The sequence below is a fragment of the Dipodomys merriami genome, unplaced genomic scaffold (genome assembly GCF_024711535.1).
Source record: "Dipodomys merriami isolate MVZ:Mamm:240054 unplaced genomic scaffold, mDipMer1.0.p SCAF_21, whole genome shotgun sequence".
Lineage (NCBI taxonomy): Eukaryota > Metazoa > Chordata > Mammalia > Rodentia > Heteromyidae > Dipodomys > Dipodomys merriami.
The window spans coordinates 2,225,594-2,245,902 of record NW_027203493.1 but is presented as its reverse complement, the minus strand read 5'-3'; the positions used below and the strand labels follow the sequence as shown (position 1 = coordinate 2,245,902).

Genomic DNA, 20,309 nt, shown 5'->3' with positions numbered 1-20,309 from the left:
AGTTTCCTAAGTAGGTAGAATTATAGGTGTGAGCCACCAATGCCAGGCTGCTTGCCTTCCTTCCTTCCTTCCTTCCTTCCTTCCTTCCTTCCTTCCTTCCTTTCTTCCTTCCTTCCTTCCTTCCTTCCTTCCTTCCTTCCTTCCTTCCTTCCTTTCTTTCTTTCTTTCTCTCTCTCTCTCTTTCTTTCCAACATTGAGTTTAATATGTGTTGGTATTACTTTTATAGTGTTTTAAAAGGTCTGTTGGGGAATAAGAAATGGCTTTTGCTTTCTTTGTATTTCCTCACTCAGTGCTAGGCTCATGGTAAGTAGCTACAGGATCCAGAGCACAAACTTGAGCAGAAACTTGAGCCCTAAGCTTTTCCTTGTGTTAAAATGGGTACTAATGACAGCTCTCCTACCTCAAGTGATTGAGAAGATAGTCAAATGAGATGATGGGTATATTAAAAAATATAATAGGAAAAGTACACAATAAATGATTCTCTTTTTGTAAATATATGCATATTTCTATGGATCCAGTTGTATTCCCAAATACTTGAGGCAGAAAGATTGCTTAAGGTAAGTTTTTTTTTTAAATTTTTTTATTGTAAAGATACTATACAGAGGGCTACAGTTACATGAGTGAGGTAATGAGTACACTTCCTCTTGAACATTGTTACCCCCTCCATTGTTTTCCCCCTATCATCCCCTCCCTCCCGAGGTTCTTTTTTTTTTTTTTTTGATTGTGATTAAGTGATTACATAATTTCCGGAAATTCACAGTATTGTGGAATAATGATGCTCATTTAAAGTCACAAGTTCATTCTAATTAAGGTAAGTTTTTAAGACCAGTCGGCACCTACAACACACACACACACACACACACACACACACACACACCACCACACAGTGAGACTCTTCCAAGAAATGTGTGTTGTATATGTGTGTGTGTATGTGTGTGTGTGTCTGTTTCAAGTCCTGCCTTCTCACTTTTCACACCAGTTGTTCCCACAGTAGTAGTGTTAGCTGCCTCTTAATAAGATGTAAGATCTTGGGTCCTGTGACTTTGGGAAATAAATTCCCAAATCATAGTAAGCCATGAGAAGATTTTTCTATGGAGATTGGTAGAGGGGGGCAGATATCCATCTTGGTAGTAGGGAAAAATATTATCAGGACAATCTTTCTTTCTTTTTTTTTTTTTTTTTGTCGGTCATGGGGCTTGAATTCTGGGCCTGGGCACTGTCCCTCAGCATTTCAGCTCAAGGCGAGCGCTCTACCACTTGAGCTACAGCGCCACTTCCGGTTTTCTGGTGGTTTTTATTGGAGATAGGAGTCTCACGGTCTCTCCTGCCTGGGCTGGCTTTGAACCATGATCCTCAGATCTCAGCCTCCTGAGTAGCTAGGATTACAGGCGTGAGCCACTAGCGCCCGGCTAGGACAATCTTTCTTAAAAACATAAACAGCAAGTCTATGATGGTGGCTCACACCTATAATCCTAGCTACTCAGAGACTGAGATCTGAGGATCAAGGTTCAAAACCAACTTAGGGCCCCATGCCAGTAGTTTACACCTTGTAATCCTAGCTACTCAAGAGACTGAGATCTGAGGATCACAATTCAAAGCCAGCCTGGGCAGGAAATTTTGTCAGACTCTTATCTCCAATTAATCACCAGAAGACTGGAAGTGGCACTGTGGCTCAAGTGGTAGAGTGCTAGCCTTGAGCTGGAGAGCTCAGGGGCAGTGCCCAGGCCCTGAGTTCAAGCCCTACGACCAAACAAAAAACAAAAAACGTAGGCAGGAAAGTCCTTGAGACTTTTCTTTTCAGTTAAGCACCAAAAAAACCTGAAGTTGGAGCTTGGCTCAAGTGATAGAGTGCTAGACTTAAGCAAAAAAACTCAGGGAGAGCGCCCAGGCCCTGAGTCCAAGCCCCAGAATCTGCTGCACACACACACACACACACACACACACACACACACACACACACACACACACACACACACACACACACACACACACCCACATACACACACACAGAAATGAGCATTTTCTTAGCACCTATAAAGTACAAAACACATTAAGTTAAGCAAATATAAAACCATAGGAGTGTAGGAAAAATTAGAGAATGAAGAGAAAAGGGGGAGAAAGAAAGAGAGGCAGAGAGAGAGAAAAAAAGAAAAAGCTGAAAACAAAGAAATTGATACAATAACTAAAATTAATAAATTAATTAAGCAAAAATGAAATTCCTACAATGAATTACATAGAAATCAATCAATACAATAATAAAGAATTATAATAGACACTAAAAATTAACAAAATAATATGATATATAATTGTGACATAAATTAATACTATCCAAATCAATCATCTAACACACATGTATAAATGTAATAAATTAATAAAGTGATGTCAAATAATACCTTATGGGTCATTTAGTTTGCCAAATGATTTTAAATTTAGAGAATAAAAATGTAAGCAAATGATTAAAACACAGCTAAGTGTAGTAGCAATTACATCAGTTTAGACGAGCCCATCTCCAATCAATTCCTATTTGTGCATCAACAAAGACCTACTGGGGATGGTCCAGCTGAAAGCCAAGTTAGTCTCCTGGGACTTGGACAAGGCATTCTCCAGAAATGAGATCAACAGAGAGAGTGAGAAACAACCCAGAGTTTCACATCTGCAAATCCCCAAGTCCCATCTTCTTCCCTTGTGAAGAGGCAGCAGGGACGTGTTGACACAATCTAAACATATGCTGTCCTCTGAGAGAGGGGACTTTGCAGCCATTCTGCTCCACGGTTCCAAAAATATTAAGAGGATCACATGTTGGTTTCCCTCAGCCTCAAGTAAGGATGTGCTTGCCAGCCAGCCCCTCTAGGAAGAAGAAAGGAACGATGGAAGGAAGACCTGAATGATGGAGCCAGAGCCAAAGGCTGGACCAATGAATGCTCTTCACCTTGGGATATTCTGACCTGTGAGCAATTTCCTGGTGCTGAGTTATAAATGATTTGGACCATCAAATTAACCACTATTTTATGCCAGTGATATCCACCACAATGATAGTCTTCTACACAGATATCCTTGCAGGGGATAAGAGGATAGCTCTGTCTCCCTAGAAATGTGATCTGTTCTCTAGGTTGCCCAAGAGTAGTGAAAACAAGTTGTCTACTCTCATTTAGTAGGAGAACATGCTTTGTTGAGACAGTCAGAAAACATACTCTCGGCTGGGAAGGTAGCTCAGTGGTAGAGCGCTTGCCTTGCATGCATGAGGCCCTGGGTTCGATTCCTCAGCACCACATAAGCAAAAAGAAAAAAGCCAGAAGTGGCGCTGTGGCTCAAGTGGTAGAGCGCTAGCCTTGAGCTGAAGAGCTGAGGGACAGCTCCCAGGCCCCACGACCGCACCCCCTCCCCCATAAAAGAAAACATACTCTAATTTATACTGTTTTTTTTTTTTTAACTACACATCCAGAAGATCTCTGGCAAAGGAAGGGCTCAGATATTGGTGACATCTTTGGAGGTGGTGCAGGTGACAATGCACCTGAGGAGAACACATTACTGAGCATTTATATTTTCTGGTTAAGAAAAGATTTAGAGATTACCAACCCACCTTCAAGTAGCCGAAACTGAACAGCCAGGAAACAAGTTTGAGAATACGAAAGAAGCTGGATATTGGTGGCTCATGCCTACAATCCTAACTACTTAGGAGGCTGATATCTGAGGATCTTAGTTAGAAGATAGCCCAGGTGGAAAAGCCATGAGACTCTTATCTCCAGTTAAGCAGCAAAAAGCTGAAAGTGGAGCTATGGATCAAGTGGTAGAGTGTCAGCCTTGAGCAAAACAAACAAAGCTGCTAAGGCTCTGAGTTTAAGCCCTAGTACTGGCACAAAAAATGAACATGGAGGAAGAGAACTATTAAATACAATGGGAGCTCACAGTATTGTCACCCTTATTCCATTGAGAAGACTGCCAGCTGGGAATGAAGAGAGTGGAGATGACTTACTCATTCATAAATGCTGTGGATGAAGACAAAAAAGGCAAGACTGAATTTTTATTTGTATATTATACTTTAAATATCCTTAAAAATAGAATACCTTAAATAAAACCTGAGAACAAAAATCAATTGAATATCAAGCTTAGTTCTGTGCTTCCTAGCAGCTAAGACAAAAAAGGGGGAAAATCAACTATGTATCATGTGTTCATTCAAAGAAACGTGTGTGTGTGTGTGTGTGAGTGTGTGTGTGTGTGTGTGGGCGAGAGTGCAATGAAAACTCAGGTAAACAGCCTGTCTGTAAAAGTGTGTTTATTTGGAGAACTGAAATATCCTGAGGTCTTAAAGTAAGCCTCAAATATTCTCCACTGAGAAACTTATTTGAGGCGTAAGTTTGAAAGATGTGTTTTCCTGGTGCACAGATTTGGCTGCAGGAAACAGACTCATTGTTTCTGACAATGACTGGAGGAAGTGTACATTTATTGAGGTAAAGGCTAGAATAAGCCTGGGCATGGTGGCTTATGCCTGTAACCCAGGTATATGGCAGGTATGGGTAGGAGGATCATGGTCTCAGACTGCACCTAAGAAAATTATGAGATTATGAAATTATGTAAAATAGCTTAAGGCCAAAAAAAAGAATGGATTGGAAGCATGGCTCTGGTGGTACAGCACCTGTCCAGCAAGCATAACCCTTGGTTCAACCCCACTACTGACAGGACTGGTATGGGGGATAAAAAGACTTCTTTACCAACCTCAAAAGGCTGGAACTGTGAGTTAAATTTTAAAGATTATCCTTTTCTTTCTTTTTCTTTTTTCTCGGTTGTGGGGCATGAACTCTAGGCCTGGTTGCTGTCCCTCAGCTCTTCAGCTCAAGGACAGCACTCTACAACCTGAGCCACAGTGCCACTTCTAGTTTTCTGGTGGATACTTGGAGATGAGAGATTCATGGACTTTCCTGCCCAGGCTGGCTTTGAACTGTGATCCTCAGATCTCAGCCTCCTGAGTAGCTAGGATTACAGGCGTGAGCCCCCAGCTGAAAGATTATCTTAAGAAGATGTAAGAGTAAAGAAAAGAGTGAGACAAGGAAAGGAAGAAAGAAGGGAAGTGCAATTGTACAAAAAGCTTAGCTAGGGCTGGGAAGGTGGCTCAGTGGTAGAGCGCTTGCTTTGCATGCATGAGGCCCTGGGTTCGATTCCTCAGCACCACATAAGCAAAAAGAAAAAAGCTGGAAGTGGCGCTGTGGCTCAAGTGGTGGAGCACTAGCCTTGAGCTGAAGAGCTGAGGGATAGCGCCCAGGCCCAGAGTTCAGGCCCCATGACTGGACCAAAAAAAAAGCTTAGCTAGGATCAAGAACAAGTTGGTTCTGGAAATGAACAATAGAAGCCACGATTTACAATTAGCACCATCTGGGACAGCACCTGTGTTTAAGTGCACAGATATTTATGGTCATAGCTCAGTGTTATGAGTATAATGTGTACTTATCAATGTCACCCCTTAGAGTATTCTTAACTGGGCCACCTGTTTTAGGCTTCCTATGGTAGTATTTTGTTGTTTTAGATACCACACAAACTTGCCCTGAAATGCATTTCTACTGACCACAGATAGTGGAAGGACAACTGAATGATGAATTGTAAAATAAGTTGACATGCAAAGTAATGTTCCCTTTCATGTATTTCAATGAGTTTTTATGATCTGCTGTGTATGACTGTCTGTGGGGAGGCAGTGAGTGTTGTGATATTTATGGAGAGGAGGGCAGAGTTCAGGGAATCCATAAAGGCTGGTGAGGCACTCAGGGCCAGCAATGGATGGGGGCTGTTTCTACCTTTGGGTGCCGAGCATTAGCTTCACTAGAGTCATGGAAGCTGGACCATCTACCCAAAGCTGTGGTCACAGCAGGTGTGGGTGTGGTGCGTGTGAGGGAAATAAATACCTTACCTTTATTTCTGCTCCTCATTCTCCTACTTGTTTCTCTCTTCTTTCAAAAAGTCTTTCACAGTGTTCATAGTCTCTCTTTTACATTTTAAAACTTATTTTAAGTAACTGTACAAAGAGGCTTCAAATCAGCAAGAGTGTCACTCCTTTCATTATTCTTCACCAGTGTCATTCCTTCCGTTCATTATTCTCCCCCATCTTGTTTGGCCAAACCCATTCAGAAGCTGGATGCTGGTGGAGCATGTCTGTATTCTTAGCTAACTGGGAGAAAGAGACTTAGAGGATCATGGTTTGAGGTCAGCCCAGGCAAAAAGTTCAGAAGACTCCATCTCAACCATTAGCTATGGTAGCATCTTCCTGTCATCTCCAGCTATGGTGGAAAGTGTTAATAGGATTGCAGTTTAGGTCAGCCTACACAAAAAGTGAGGTCCTGTCTCAAAAATAACTAGAGCAAAAGAAGCCTGGAAATACGATTCAAATAGTTAGAGCCCATTCTAAATAAGTATGAAGCCAGGAATTCAAACTCTAGTGCAGCTAACAAACAAACAAACCCATAAGACCCAGAAGCCAGAAAGTGAAGTGAGTTCAGCTGATGCAGTCCTTAGAGACCAGCCTCTCATGGGGGGAAAAGCAAGGTAGGTCATGGATCTAGAGCCAAACCTTCCCTCTGTGAATCAGGTTCCTCAGGTATGAAAGGTTCATGGAGGTGAAGGATAGAATAATATCATTTAGATCAGGGCAGAGGAATTTCAAGGAAAAGTGAGTAGCTTACAGCTTCAAATGAAACAGACAACTTTTTGAGGGTTAATTTTATACCCTGCTGTTTTACCAAAGTTTTGGATCAGCACAAGTAGCTTGGGCGTGGAGTCCATGAGGTTCTTTAATTAAAAGATCGTATCATCTGCAAGAGGGAGAGTTTTACTTCATCGTTCCCTATTTGGATCCCCTTTATGTTTGCATCTTGTTTTATTGCTCTAGCTAGGCATTCTAATACTAAATTGAAGGGGAGCAGAGAGAGCTGACATCCTTGTCCTGTTCCTGAATTTAGAGGAAATGGCTTAAGCTTTTCACCATAAAGTATAAAACAGAATGAAGTCAACACTTCCTGTTAAATTGAAGAATTTGGATATCTTTGGTGACCCTCATTAAGGTGGCCTCAGGGAACATAGGGAGTGGGTTGGAAACCAGATTGCTTGTGATAAAGAATAGTAAATGGCTGTTGTGGGAGAGACAGGGAGGGTTTGGAGGATGACCTGACATGGATGGAAACTGCTTTATACCAGGGGAGGTAAAGTTGCTGTTGAGGGAAGTAGATCTCCAAGACAGAGAAAACATGTTGAAGAAGTAGGAAAGGCCGGGCACATGGAGCAGCGTGGAGGAGAGGCTGGAGGCTGAAGTGAAGAAGGAAACAGGAGAGAAGGTTCATAAGGATGAGAGAAGTTTGCATCTGTCTTGGTGAAGATCACAAGGGAGCAGGTTCAGGATCGGGGAGGGTCTTGGAGACGATAATGGGACGTTCCGGGTGTCACCAGTGAGAATTTTGTGATTTTAGCTTCAGCCTGGTGGCTATAGAGATGGTGAGTGTTACTGAAAGTCAACAGAATTGACAAGAGGCCAGAGAGTAATGAATGGCAAACCTTGCTGAGAATTCAATGGAAGGGGAATGCATTTGAGGTCTTAGATTGACAGAGTGTAGTCCTAAAGAAGCTCATTTTATGGAGCTGGAGACAGAAAGAGGTAGAAAGGGAGTAGTATCAAAGATTATGGGTGACATTTGTGGAGGTTTCAATGGGGCCATCTACATTAATTTTGACAAAAATCTTTAGTTGCATCCTATTGTTATCTTTATGGATGACATAATGGAAGCAGAAGAAAGAGCCCACAAGATTCCCATATGGGTCAATTCAATAACAAATTAGCAACTAGTCAGCCCAGTTGTAGAGACTGAACTCTTGAAGAGGACATAGCATGGTTTAATATTTGTGTGTGTGTGTGTGTGTGTGTGTGTGTGTGTGTGTGTGTGCATGCACACGTGCTGATGTGAAGATGTGAGACAATTCACAGCAACATTATCCATGATAGCCAGTAAAGTGGAGACAGTTCATTGTCTATGAAGGGATGGATGGACAAGAGATATGTAGCACACATACACAAATGGTAATACTTTTGACTTATCATACAACATGGATGCACCACGAAAATAAAATAAGCTTGATAAAATAAGCAGGACGTGGTAGGAATTTGATTCTACTTATGTGAGGGATGAGATGAGGCACAGGCATAGAGACTGAAAGCTGAATAGAAGTCACACTGCATGTTGGGTATGGAATTTCTGGATGGCTGAAACCACGAGTTGAGGGGATCATCTTAGCAGTCTGTGAACCTGATATTTATCTATCCTCAGGGGCAGTGCCTGTGTCCTTAACAGAGCCAATGCATTGGACATGGAAGAAGCAAATCAAACTGGGGTGATCCTCTTCCACTTCCGCCCCTTCTCCAAACTCCCTGAGGTACAGATGTTGATTTTTGTGGTCCTCCTTGTCATGTACCTCATCAGCATCAGTGGAAACAGCTCCATTTTCCTTACCATTTGGATCAATCCGTGTCTCCACACCCCCATGTATTTCTTCCTGGCAAACTTGGCAGCTCTGGAGATCTTCTACTCATCAACCATCGCCCCTCTGACTCTGGCCAGTGTCCTCTCTACAGACAGGACACTCATCTCCCTGCCAGGATGTGGTACCCAGATGTTCTTTTTCATCTTTCTGGGCAGTGCTGACTGTATCATGCTGGCGGTCATGGCATATGACCGGTTTGTGGCCATCTGTCACCCTTTGCACTATACGCTCATCATGAGCTGGCGCTTGTGTGTCCAGCTGGCCCTGGGGTCCTTGTTGCTGGGGTTTGTCTTGGCCATGCAGCTGACTGTGCTTATCTTCCAACTCCCTTTCTGCAGCAGCAAAGAAATCAGCTTGTTCTACTGCGATGTCCTCCCCGTCATGAGGATGGCCTGTGCCGACACCCATGTCCACGAGGCTACTCTGTTTGTGGTCAGCGTCATCGTCCTCACCATCCCCTTCCTTCTCATCACCCTCTCCTATGTCTTGATCGGGGCTGCTATCCTGAAGATCCGCTCAGCTGAGGGGAGGCACAGGGCCTTCTCCACCTGCTCCTCCCACCTGACTGTGGTCCTCCTTCAGTACGGATGCACAAGCCTCATCTACTTGTGTCCCAGCTCCAGTTACTCTCCTGAGAGGGGCCAAGTCGTGTCTGTGGTTTACACCTTCATCACCCCGATGCTAAACCCCTTGATCTACAGCATGAGGAACAGAGACCTGAAGGATTCTTTGAAGAAAGCAATAATGAGGCTCCTTCTGCTCTAAATGCAGTAAGTCTGAATTTCGCTCCACAACATGGCTGGGTAGAGGCACTGCGTTGACTGTTCCAAGATGAGGGGACAAAGGCTGGCACATCCTTGCTGTGCACTGTTTGTTAGTCTTTCTGGTTGGATTACTTTCCAACAGTCACATTCCCTTTCTCAGCCTCGGGTTGGTTAATCTCCAAAACAGGGAAAAACAATGGTTCCAGTATTTAAACTTTGGGAAATCTGCCCTCCATTTTTCCATTTATTGATCTGACCCCTTCCCTTGACCTCACTCCTACATGACACATGTTCCAGTTTTCTGATATTCATTTGTTAAGCTGTAAGTTAGGGGCTGGGAAGGTGGCTCAGTGGTAGAGTGCTTGTCTCGCATGCATGAGGCCCTGGGTTTGATTCCTCAGCACCACATAAGCAGAAAAAGCTGGAAGTAGTGCTGTGGCTCAAGTGGTAGAGCGCTAGCCTTGAGCTGAAGAGCTGAGGGACAGTGCCCAGGCCCAGAGTTCAAGCCACATGACCGACAAAAAACAAAACAAAAAAAACACAAAAGACAAAAAACAAAACTGAGCCAGGTGCCGGTGGCTCACACCTGTAGTCCCAGCTACTCAGGAAGCTGAGATCTGAGGATCGCAGGTCAAAGCCAGCCCAGGCAGGAAAGTCTGTGAGACTCTCATCTCCAATAAACCACTAGAAACCCGGAAGTGGTGCTGTGGCTCAAGTGGTAGAACGCTCACCTTGAGCTGAAGAGCTGAGGGACAGTGCCCAGGCCCAGAGTTCAAGCCCATGACTGACTAAAAACAACAACAAAAAACAGAAACAAAACTGTAAGTTAGTTGTTCAAAGAAGTGACACCATTGGAATTCTCCTATGCTTTAGTTAATATGTTATGGTATATATACATCTGCTGCTGAACCTTTGTTGAAAAATGTCTTGGAAGCTACCATTGACATCGAATCCTGAGATTTCAGAAGTGACTGAAATATTCCAGGCATTTCTCAATTCGCTATGTTCGTTGGGAAAGTATTGTAGCCATGAGGATAGAAGTCATCTTTTCAAGAAGCTGCACGGGGCAATTGATGATTTCTACATGTGAACTTATTTACCTTCATAAAACCCATGAGCTGTGTGTGTATTATGAACACCTCTGTGTCTAGAGGATGAAACAGAAGCACAGGAGAGGAAATAAATCAAAAGTTCCAGGATGAGTGAGCAATGATAGAACTGAGATTTGACCTAGACATTGGGTTCTATGGCATGTAACCACTAACCCTCCCAAATGTTATTATAGTTTTCTTTGTGAGCATGCAAAAAAACCCCAACAACCCCACCTTATTTCTCTAAGCTTAATTTAATTCATAATAAAATGGATATAACCTCTACTTGAAAACTTCCATGTTTTTACTAGTTAAATAGAGGTTAGAGTAGCACAGACTTTTTTTGCCTGGGCTGGCTTTGAAGTACAACTCTTAGACCTTAGTCTTTTGAGTAGCTAGGATTATAGGAATGAGCCACTAATGTCTACCTTTGAATATATGATACTTTTGATTTTGAAAAATCAACAATTATTAGTTTTGGGAGTTATTAGTTTTGATCATTTTCCTTATTTGATAGAAAAGAAAGTAAATTCTGTGATTTTAGGTGACAAACATCTCATGATAGACTTAGATCTATAACTCAGACCTTCTGGCTATGTTTCTATTACCATCTAGCAACTTTCCTTGCTTGAAAAACCATCATAAGAGAGATTAAATTTCTTAAATGTTCCCATAGAAGTAAGGATCAAGCTGGATGCCAGTGGCTCACTCCTGAAATCCTGGCTGCTCAGGAGGCTGATATCTGAGTTTCACGATTCAAAGCCAGCCTGAGCAGGAAAGTTTGTGAGACTCTTATCTCCAATTAACCACCAGAAAACCAGAAGTGGTGCAGTGGCTCAAGTGGTAGAGCGCTAGCCTTGAGCTGAAGAGCTAAGGGACACTGCCAAGGCCTAGAGTTCAAGACCCACGACCGACCACAAAAAGAAAAGTAAGGATCAAGAAATAACGGAGGATGCTATAGGGAGGAAAGTCTTTGTTCTGTATAGCAAAGAACTTAAATTTTTTAAAATTATCTTTAAGTGGTTGTACAAAGAAGTTCCCCTTCTACAAAACAGTATATGAATACAAAGTGTCTGATAACATTGTCACCCATGGCTCCTAACCCACCCCTTCTCATTTTTCAGCAAAGAACTTTTTAATACAGTATTGTTCAACCATGGAAGGTACTACCTTGCAAAGGTCTGGAAAAAACTGAAAAAGTCAAAGTGATAAAAAAATGACAAAAGACTGTTGGGTATTATAGCAGATGCAGCCTAAGGAGACATTAACCCATTAACCAATGTGTCTGTCTAGTCATCTGATCATCTGATTTTATAGTGATGTGTGCCTTCAGAGGGTGTGTGTGTGTGTGTGTGTGTGTGTGTGTGTGTGTGTGTGCATGTGCATGTGTGCCAGTCCTAGGGCACGTTTGCTGACCCTGAGCTTTTTTCTTCTTTTATTTCTCAAGGCTACTGCTTTACCACTTGAGCCTAGCTCCATTTTCAGGATTTTTTTGGTGGTTAATTGGAGATAGGAGTTTCACATTCTTGCCTAGGCTTGCTTTGAACCTCAATCTTCAGATCTCAGCCTCCGTGGTAGCTAGGATTATAGTCATGAGTCTTTAGCACAACTCCATAAGCCATAGAAAATTGATGGATGATTTGTGTCCATAGAGATGCAAATGAACTTTGATTGTACCTGTTTCCTCGCCCTCAAAGCCAGTTTTGTTTTTTTTTTAAATTTTTTTATTGTAAAGATACTATACAGAGGGTTACAGTTACATGAGTGAGGTAATGAGTACACTTCCTCTTGAACATTGTTACCCCTTCCATTGTTTTCCCCCTACCATCTCCTCCCTCCCTCCCTCCCCCAAGGTTCTTTTTTTTTTTTTTGATTGTGATTAAGTGATTACTTAATTTCCGGAAATTCACAGTATTGTGGAATAATGATGCTCATTTAAAGTCACAAGTTCATTCTAACTTTCCTGGAGCAAATTGTCTATCACAGTCTGTAATATATAACGGTGCTCACATGTTATATACCATATATGTGATCAGCAGCATGGGGATATTTGGTAGTGGTTCAACCAGATGAGTGGGAGTTCTTTGTTTCTTAAGTCCTGTTAGTTTTGTCATATCACCTAACATTTTGGATTTATCATCCACTTATCAGGGAGACCATGTACTGTTTGTCTCTTCGTTCTTGGCTTACCTCGCTCAACATGATTCCTTCTAGCTCCATCCATTTCCCTGCAAATGCCATTATTTTGTCATTTCTAATGGCTGCATAATATTCCATTGTGTATAGATACCACAATTTTTGGATCCATTCATCTGTGGTGGGGCATCTAGGTTGTTTCCATATCCTAGCTATTGCGAACAGTGTCAAAGCCAGTTTTGTAAGGATTAACTTATACATTCCAGCATTCTTGTTGCCTACATAATATGATAACCTATTTTTTTCCATTCTCCTTTGGACACTTATAAGTCCTTTCTTGTTTCCTCTTTAATGAACTAAATAAAACATTTAATGTATGTCCATTTTATAGTTGTACGAGAGCCATGATCTCACCCTTTTGGAAGCAATTATGTTTTAACCTGAAACCCTGGGTGTATTCGGGGGTGGGGGAAGGGATGAAGGACCATTTCTTGATTGCTGCTAAGGCAAAGATTCTTTAAACTAGTACGTTCTTTCTTTTTTAAAAAAAATTTCAGGCGAGAAGAGTTTTTCATATCTGTATTTCCCCCAGGAGGCTAAATTACCTAGTTATTCCCAACTAACATCAAAAAAAGAATAGTCAGGCGCCTGTAAGTGCAGGTTCACGCCTGTAATCCTAGCTACACAGGAGGCTGAGATTTGAGAATCGCCAGCCAAGCCAGCCGGGGCAGAAAAGTCCCTGTGAAACTCTTAACTCCAATGAACCACTCAACAGCTGGAAGTGGAGCTGTGGCTTAAAGCGGTAGAGTGCTAGCCTTGAGCGCAAAAAGGTTCAGCAACAGGGCCCAGGTTCTGAGTTCAAGCCCTGCGACTGACAAGAAAGAAAGAAAGAAAGAAAGCGAAAGGAAGGAAGGAAGGAAGGAAGGAAGGAAGGAAGGAAGGAAGGAAGGAAGGAAGGAAGGAAGGAAGGAAGAGGAAGGAAAGAAAGGAAGGAAGGAAGGAAAGAGGAAGAAAGGAAGGAAGGAAAGAAAAAAGAAATTAAAGAAAAAGAAAGGCAGTAGAGAGGGAGAGAAAAAGGAAAGAAAGAAAAAAATTAAAGAAAAAGGAAGGAAGGAAGGAAGAAAGGAAAGAGGAAGGAAAGAAAGAACCCACAACCGACTGGAAAGAAAGAAAGAAAAGGAAAAGGAAAGAAAAACAGAAGCGTATCATTTCTGATTGACCCACCTTTCCCACGCGCGGCCACCAGGGGGCGGGAGAGCCTGCGCGATCTCCGGGACGGGACAGCCCGTCCGCGGGACTCGGGGGGCCGGAGGCCTCGGTGGGACGTCCGTGGGAGGGAGAGGATTAGGGCTGAGAACCGCAGGGCCAGTTCAAACAGCCCAACCCCGGTCTTTACGGCCGCGGGTGAGCACGCCGGCCTCGGAGGAGGGCAAAGTCCGGACCGAATTGCGAGTTAACCTTGGATGCACTGAACGAACAGCTTTGCTAGCCGAGGACGACCTCCGCGCGCCCCAGCCCCCTTGAGGGCGCTGCCCGCCGCTGACGGGTCACGGGTCCCCGCGACGACAATCGGGGGAGGGAGGGGAGATGGGGAGCACCCCCACATCGCCGGGCGGGGGCGCGTGCAGGTCAGGAGGACGCGCGCGAACCCTGCAAGGTCTCCGGTGAGGGGGTCTCTTGGTTCGCCAACTCCGAAGCGGCGCTGGATCAAGCGCAGGCGCCGTTCCACTCGTGTTTCCACCACCCACAGCACACCCCCACGGCCTCGCCGCAGCCGGGCTCTGGCGGGGTCCGTCTCTTGGGTATCATACATTGATTGATTGGTTGATTGATTGAGGAACCGAACCTGCGGAGGGGCCGCTGGGTCCGGTGTGGATGGAGGGGTTAACGCGGGACTCGAGGGTCTTCCTACCCGGGCCGGGAGCGCTCAGGTGCGGCTGGATCCCGAGCGAGGGGAGGTGTGGCGCTGGCGCGGGGCCGGGCGGCGCTGGCCCTTTAAGGAGGAGCGCGGGGCGCGGCCCAGGTGCGGGGCGGGTCGGCGGGCGGGGAGCGCGCTGCGCGCCGGCGCTCGGCCCCGGGGAGCCGGATTTGGAGCGCGGCGCCGGCGGGGGCCGGGAGGGGGCGGCGCGGCGGACCTCGGGGGCCCGGGACGCTCCTCCGACGCGAGCGGCCGCCGGCCCGGCTCCGCCTTGCGCCCGGGAGCTCCCTCGGCGCGGCCCGGCGCGGCCCGGCCGCTGGTCGCCGCTCCGCCGGGGCGCGCTCGCCTGGGACGCGCTCCCCGCCCCGCGGGCACCTGGGCGCCGGGATGAAGGACCGGCTGGAGCAGCTGAAGGCCGTGAGTCGCGCGGGGCCGGCCGGGGGTGGGGGGTGGGGGGCGGATCGGGAGGATCGGTGGGGGGGAGGTGGATCGGGAGGATCGGGGGGGATGGGGGGGAGGTGGATCGGGAGGATCGGGGGGGGGGAGGTGGATCGGGAGGATGGGGGGGGAGGTGGATCGGGATGATCGAGGGGTGGATCGGGAGGATCGGGGGGGGCGGATCGGGAGGATCGCGGGGCGGATCGGGATGATCGGGGGGCGGATCGGGGGGGCGGATCGGGAGGATCGGGGGGCGGATCGGGAGGATCGGGGGGGCGGATCGGGAGGATCGGGGGGCGGATCGGGATGATTGGGGGGCGGATCGGGAGGATGGGGGGGCGGATCGGAAGGATCGGGCGGATCGGAAGGATCGGGGGTGGGGTGGGGAGGGGGGGGCGCTGGGACCCTCGGGGAGGCGCAGCTGCGCGGGGAGCGGCTGTCACTGTGACTCCGCAGGTCCAGGCGGATGGGGGGGCGCTGCTGAGGCCTGCGCTCCCCCCCCCCCGCCACCCCCCCTCCCCGCCACCCCCCCTCCCCGCCGCATCCCGCACCCTTCCTCCCCGGCCGGGTCATGTGCTCGGTGATTCATCCCGGGGCAGCGATTTCCCTGAACGCCTCTTAACGTTCCACCGCCACGGGGCTGGACCGCGGCTCCCCGCGAGCCGGGAGGCGCAGGGCCGGGGTGGGGGGGAGGCGGGGAGGGGGGCAGCTGGGGTTCACCGTGAGGTCAGCCTGCCCGTGGCCGCTTTTGGCCCTGTGCCTCCTGCCGGTCTCCTCCTCGCCTTCTCTTCCTATGTTACTCTCCTGGGGGAAGGGGCGGGGGGGGGAACCAGGCCCGGCCACCCCCCCACACACACCCCCCTTCCTTCGGGGAGCGGCTCCGAGTGTTTCGGGGAGACCGTCTGTCACGCGCTAGGAGGGGGGTCTGCTTGGAACAGCTGTAGTCCCGGCCGAGGCTCAGCCCCGAGAGACCAAAGCTGGGAGCTTTGGGTTACTTCCTCTTTTGAGACTGCTTCCTGATCTGCCCCGTGGGTTATGAGGATTGAGTGGCCAAAATGGCACTTGTTCAGGCAAACGTTCACGCGTGGTTTTTCCAGGCAGCTATGCATTGAGTCATTGAATAGTAATTATTAAGTGCATTACTTGTGTGTGTGTGGGGGGCAGGGCAAGAATACAGTGTCAAACCTTGGGTGACCCAGTGAAGTAGGCTGTACCTTAATGGTATAGTTTAAAAATCTATCCCTGGAGCCAGCCAGGCAGTGGCTCACATGTGTAATCCTAGCTGCTCAGGAGGCTGAGATCTGCGGATCAGGGGGAGTTCAAGCTCCAGGACACACACACACACACACACACACACACACACACACACACACACACACTCACTCACTCTCTCTCTCTCTCTCTCTCTCTCTCTCTCTCTCTCATACACATATACACACATATACACACATCCAGCCCTGGATACAATGTATTCTGTCTACTTGAGAGCTTGGTCTACAGTCTATACCTTCCAGATTGAACTCGGCTGAATCTTTCCAGGTAATGCACAAGCACATTTGGGAAGTGGACTGGCTTAGAACTGGGGTTTTTCTCCTGGCCTCACTGCTTTACTGCCCACTCCTTACACGCCAAGCCTGACTTGTTCACTGAAAAAATGTGTAGTTGTCCAAGCTAAGTGCTAGAGAGTATGCATGCAGAAGAGCTGTTTGGTGCATAGAATTTAGTAAATCCACAGCAAGGCAAGTAAAACACTCTTTGGAAAATAGAAATATCTTTTGAAAGGATCATGTTGCAATTTAGTTTTCTTTTTTTGGGGGGGTGGGGGGAAGGAGAGGCAGTACTGGGGCTTAAACTCAGGACTAGACCCTGTCCCTTAGCCTTTTCTATTCAAGGTTGGTTGAACCACAGCTCCACTTCCAGGTTGTTGTTGTTTTTTTTTTTTCCCGGTTGTGGGGCTTGAACTCGGCCTGGGCGCTGTCCCTCAGCTCTTCAGCTCAAGGAGAGCGCTCTACCACTTGAGCCACAGCACCACTTTCTTCTCTCTCTCTCTTTTTTTTTTTTTGGATTGGAGAGTCATGGATTTACCTGCTGGGTCTGGCTTTGAACCATGATCCTAAGATCTCAGCCTCCTGAGTAGCACCCAGTTTACAATGAATTTTCTTTCCCCTTCCTTATTTGGGTGAGATCTTCATGGCCCTGTCGCGGGCAGGCTGCAGAGGTGCAGAGGGGCTTAGTGTGGGAGTCTGCCTCCCTGTCAGCGGAGTATCTGGGCTTCCTGGTTACCTAAAAGGGCAGAATTTATTGCCCCTGTTTTATAGATGGGAAAGCTGGAGCTCCACCTTGGTAGGGAGGGATGCCTCAGGCCGTACAGCCTATCAGGGCCCAGCCGGGAGAGGAGTTCAGATTCCTGATGCTCATCCTGGAGCTCTTTCTTAGGAGCATGCTGAGTGGGGAGGCAGAAAAGAAAGAAGAGCCTGAATTGGAACAATTTTCTAAATCAGCACGCTCACCAATTATAAAGAAGGCAAAAGCAAACGGCTGACAGAGAGAGGCAGTATCCTTCCACAGCATGGTACTAGCTGACTTTTGTTTTTTTTGGTAGTTGGGCTTGAACTCAGAGCCTGGGTGCTGTCCCTGAGCTGTTTTGCTCAAGGCTAGTGCTCTAGTGCTTTGAGTCAGAGCTCCAACGTCTGGTTTTCTGGTGGTGCATTGGAGATAAGAGTCTCACAGACTTTCCTGCCCCAGCTGGCTTTGAAGCTTGATCCTCAGATCTCAGCCTCCTGAGTAGCTAGGATTAGGGGCATGAGCTACCAGTGCCAGGCTCTGTGACTTTTTTCAGTAGCTCGTTGTTCATAGTCTTAATTGAGCTTTGAATTCCAAGAGGGAACCCAAGTACCACCCTTCTCCTTCCAGTGCTTCAATGGTCACCCTCCAACATGTTGAAAGTGGAGCTATAGAGGTGCTGGTTTGGGGGAGTCTTGTTCTGGAGACATGGGGGTGTGGGGGGTGGACGCTGTAGGCACAGTATGGGCTAGGAGAAGTATGGCCTAGCAGAGCAGAGCAGAGGGAACTGGGCTGCAGGTTTTAGAGCCCCTGATTGTGGCCCTGCCAGCTTCATCACGATGTTCCTTTTGTTGCTTCTGTTGCCTCTCGATGAATCCGTTGTAAAAGTAGGATTTGGGGCAGATCTCAGAAACCCTTACTGGCATTCTCAATGGTTTTCTGTGAAGCATGTTACAGTTTGTGTGGATTTTGGTGGGCGGTTTACCTGTTCTATCCCTTACCTATCTCTTACCCCAGGAATCGCCTGCCCTGCAATCAGGCACACCATCTTCTCCCTCTGATTCAAGTTAGCCATTGCAGGTATTGGTTAGCCAGGACAATCCGTCCAAAGTCTGTGGAAACACTCTCTCAACCCCAGGGGAGGGGAGGTGATAACTGCCATCAGATAGCCAGCAGATGTCTAGAGTGAGATTAGTTTTTCTCTGGGTAGGTAGATACAGGGGAAAGATGGGGAGGAGAGGAGGCTGATGGGTAGGAACTTGTAAGAAAGCATTTTCTTCTTCCTCTTATTGTGCCGTGAGTGGTGGGCCTGGGTGCAGTCCCTTAGCTTTTCTCCTCAAGACCGTGATTCTACCACTTGAGGCACATCTCCATTTCCAGCCTTTCGCTGGTTAATTCGAGATGAAAAAGTCTCATGGCCTTTACTTCCAGGGCTGGCTTCCAACTTCAATCCTCAGATCTCAGCCTCCTGAATTGTTAGGATTGTAGGTGTGAGCCACTGGTGCCAGGCCACAGAAGCATTTTCGAGTAGTCAAGAGTTGCTCACAGAAGGAGCAGGCTGGTTGGAGACAGGCAAGGAGCTTGCTGGGATGTCCAACTTGGCTGTAGAAATTTGATCATCTCTTGGAAGGCCTCTGTGAACCCTGACTATGTTTGCTTCTTCAAGATGATTCATTGTTTATGAGTCTGTCCGAAGCCTTTGGAATCCATGAGGCCTAGGAGCTCAGAATTGCACCTTGTCGTGCGAGAGTGATGAGGTAAGCTATGAACAATCACGAAGTACAGCAAGTATGAGTTCTCTGCACTTGGCCAGCTGGACACGGAAGGACAGAGCTTTGAAGTCACATGACCTGATCTATCTTATCTCTAGGCTAGCCCCGCTGCTAGAGAGGGGCTCCCACTGGGGGCTGCTTCCCAGCTGATCTAGCAGCAGGTGGTGAGGAATGTGCGCCTCCACCCTGCCGTTCTCTGCTGTTTCCTTCTTGATTTCCCTGGAGCTGAACTCTGAAACGGCTGAGTCTGGAAAATGCTTGGTTCAGGGAACTTTTGCTTGGACCTGTTTTCCATTCAACAAGTGTTTGCTGACTACCTACTATGTACTGCCTCCTGCAATAGGTATGGAGGAATAGTAGTGGTCATTTACACTTGTTTTTGTCCTTTAGGAAGTAGATGGTCAGGTGGGCAGGCACACATAAACAGATAGACCATCCTTATGATGGAAGCAAGGCTAGGCACACCTTGTTGGCCAACCTCTTCGAGAATGGGAGATGGATGGAATTCCTAGCAGAAATAATGCCTGAGCTCAGGTCTCTCTTCAGATGCATGGAGTCCCTTAGGAAGAAAGGCAAGAATCCTAGATTTTTCCAACCACTCTCTTCATCACCAAGTGCTGTCTGTACACACTGATAAGGGTTCTATCTACTCAAGACCGTTATTGGGGGCATATAGAGAAATACAAGTTCTGCTCTAACCACCATGATTAGAACTTTTTGACCTGTATTTGCCATATGATGTTAGGGAAGATGATGATATAAAGTGCTAGTCTTAAAAGATAGCCCTATGGGGAAACACAGAGATAGATTTCATAAAAAGCGGATCAAAAAATAAATCAGAGATAGATACTGATAATGGAAAAGCCAGTGATGTATGGAACAGCAATCAAGGACTTCGCACTGCATTGGAGAGGATATACTAGAAGGATCTTCGGAGGGCTAGAAATGAGTGGTATGTACTGGAACTCCCAGAACAGCACCAGTTAGGGAGACATGCATGAAATCAACTAACCACCTGGGGCTTTAAAGGCCAGACTCAGTTTTTTTGTCGTCTTGGTGCTGTTTTGTGTTTGCTGTTTCCTAACATGGAGTTTCCTGTCCTTCTTGCCCACTAGAAGTTGAGGATTTCCAAGGGATCAGAGATCCTCAGGTTAGTGTTATACTATAACCCATGAGAAATGAGGAGCTGTGCTTTCCCCTTTTAAAATTTAACTTGGTGTTCCCTGAGCCCCTATTGCATTACCAGGTGCTATGGGTCAACCCCATTGAGATTCCTTACTAGTCAGGATTCCTTCTTCCTGTCCTCTCTGTGTATCTGGGATGGTTCCTCTCCTGGGAGATCTGTTTTGCTGTGAGCAGACAGGAAGCTGAGAACAGGAAAGGAGAGGAGAGTGA

At 46.7% G+C, this 20,309-nt stretch overlaps 2 protein-coding genes across 5 annotated transcripts in view; both read left to right on the top strand.

Moving 5' to 3' along the window:
* Positions 1 to 8,338: 8,338 nt before the first annotated feature.
* Positions 8,339 to 9,277, top strand: LOC138833535 (olfactory receptor 10V1-like). The gene has a single exon (XM_070031812.1). It carries the CDS (start codon positions 8,339 to 8,341, stop codon positions 9,275 to 9,277), a length of 939 nt encoding a protein of 312 aa, XP_069887913.1.
* A 5,312-nt stretch (positions 9,278 to 14,589) lies between these two features.
* The window catches only part of Stx3 (syntaxin 3), a 46,903-nt gene continuing 41,183 nt past the window's right edge, over positions 14,590 to 20,309 (top strand). For 3 of the 4 annotated variants that reach the window (XM_070032245.1, XM_070032246.1, XM_070032247.1), the window contains exon 1: positions 14,616 to 14,838. In XM_070032245.1, the coding sequence (XP_069888346.1) occupies positions 14,809 to 14,838 (30 nt within the window). In that variant the 5' untranslated portion in view covers positions 14,616 to 14,808. Of the gene's footprint in view, positions 14,839 to 20,309 lie in introns of all 4 variants that reach the window. The other variant, XM_070032244.1, reaches the window with a different exon arrangement.

Excerpts from the sequence above, each read along its gene's own strand:
- LOC138833535 (XM_070031812.1), top strand. The coding sequence starts at position 8,339 with ATGGAAGAAGCAAATCAAACTGGGGTGATCCTCTTCCACTTCCGCCCC.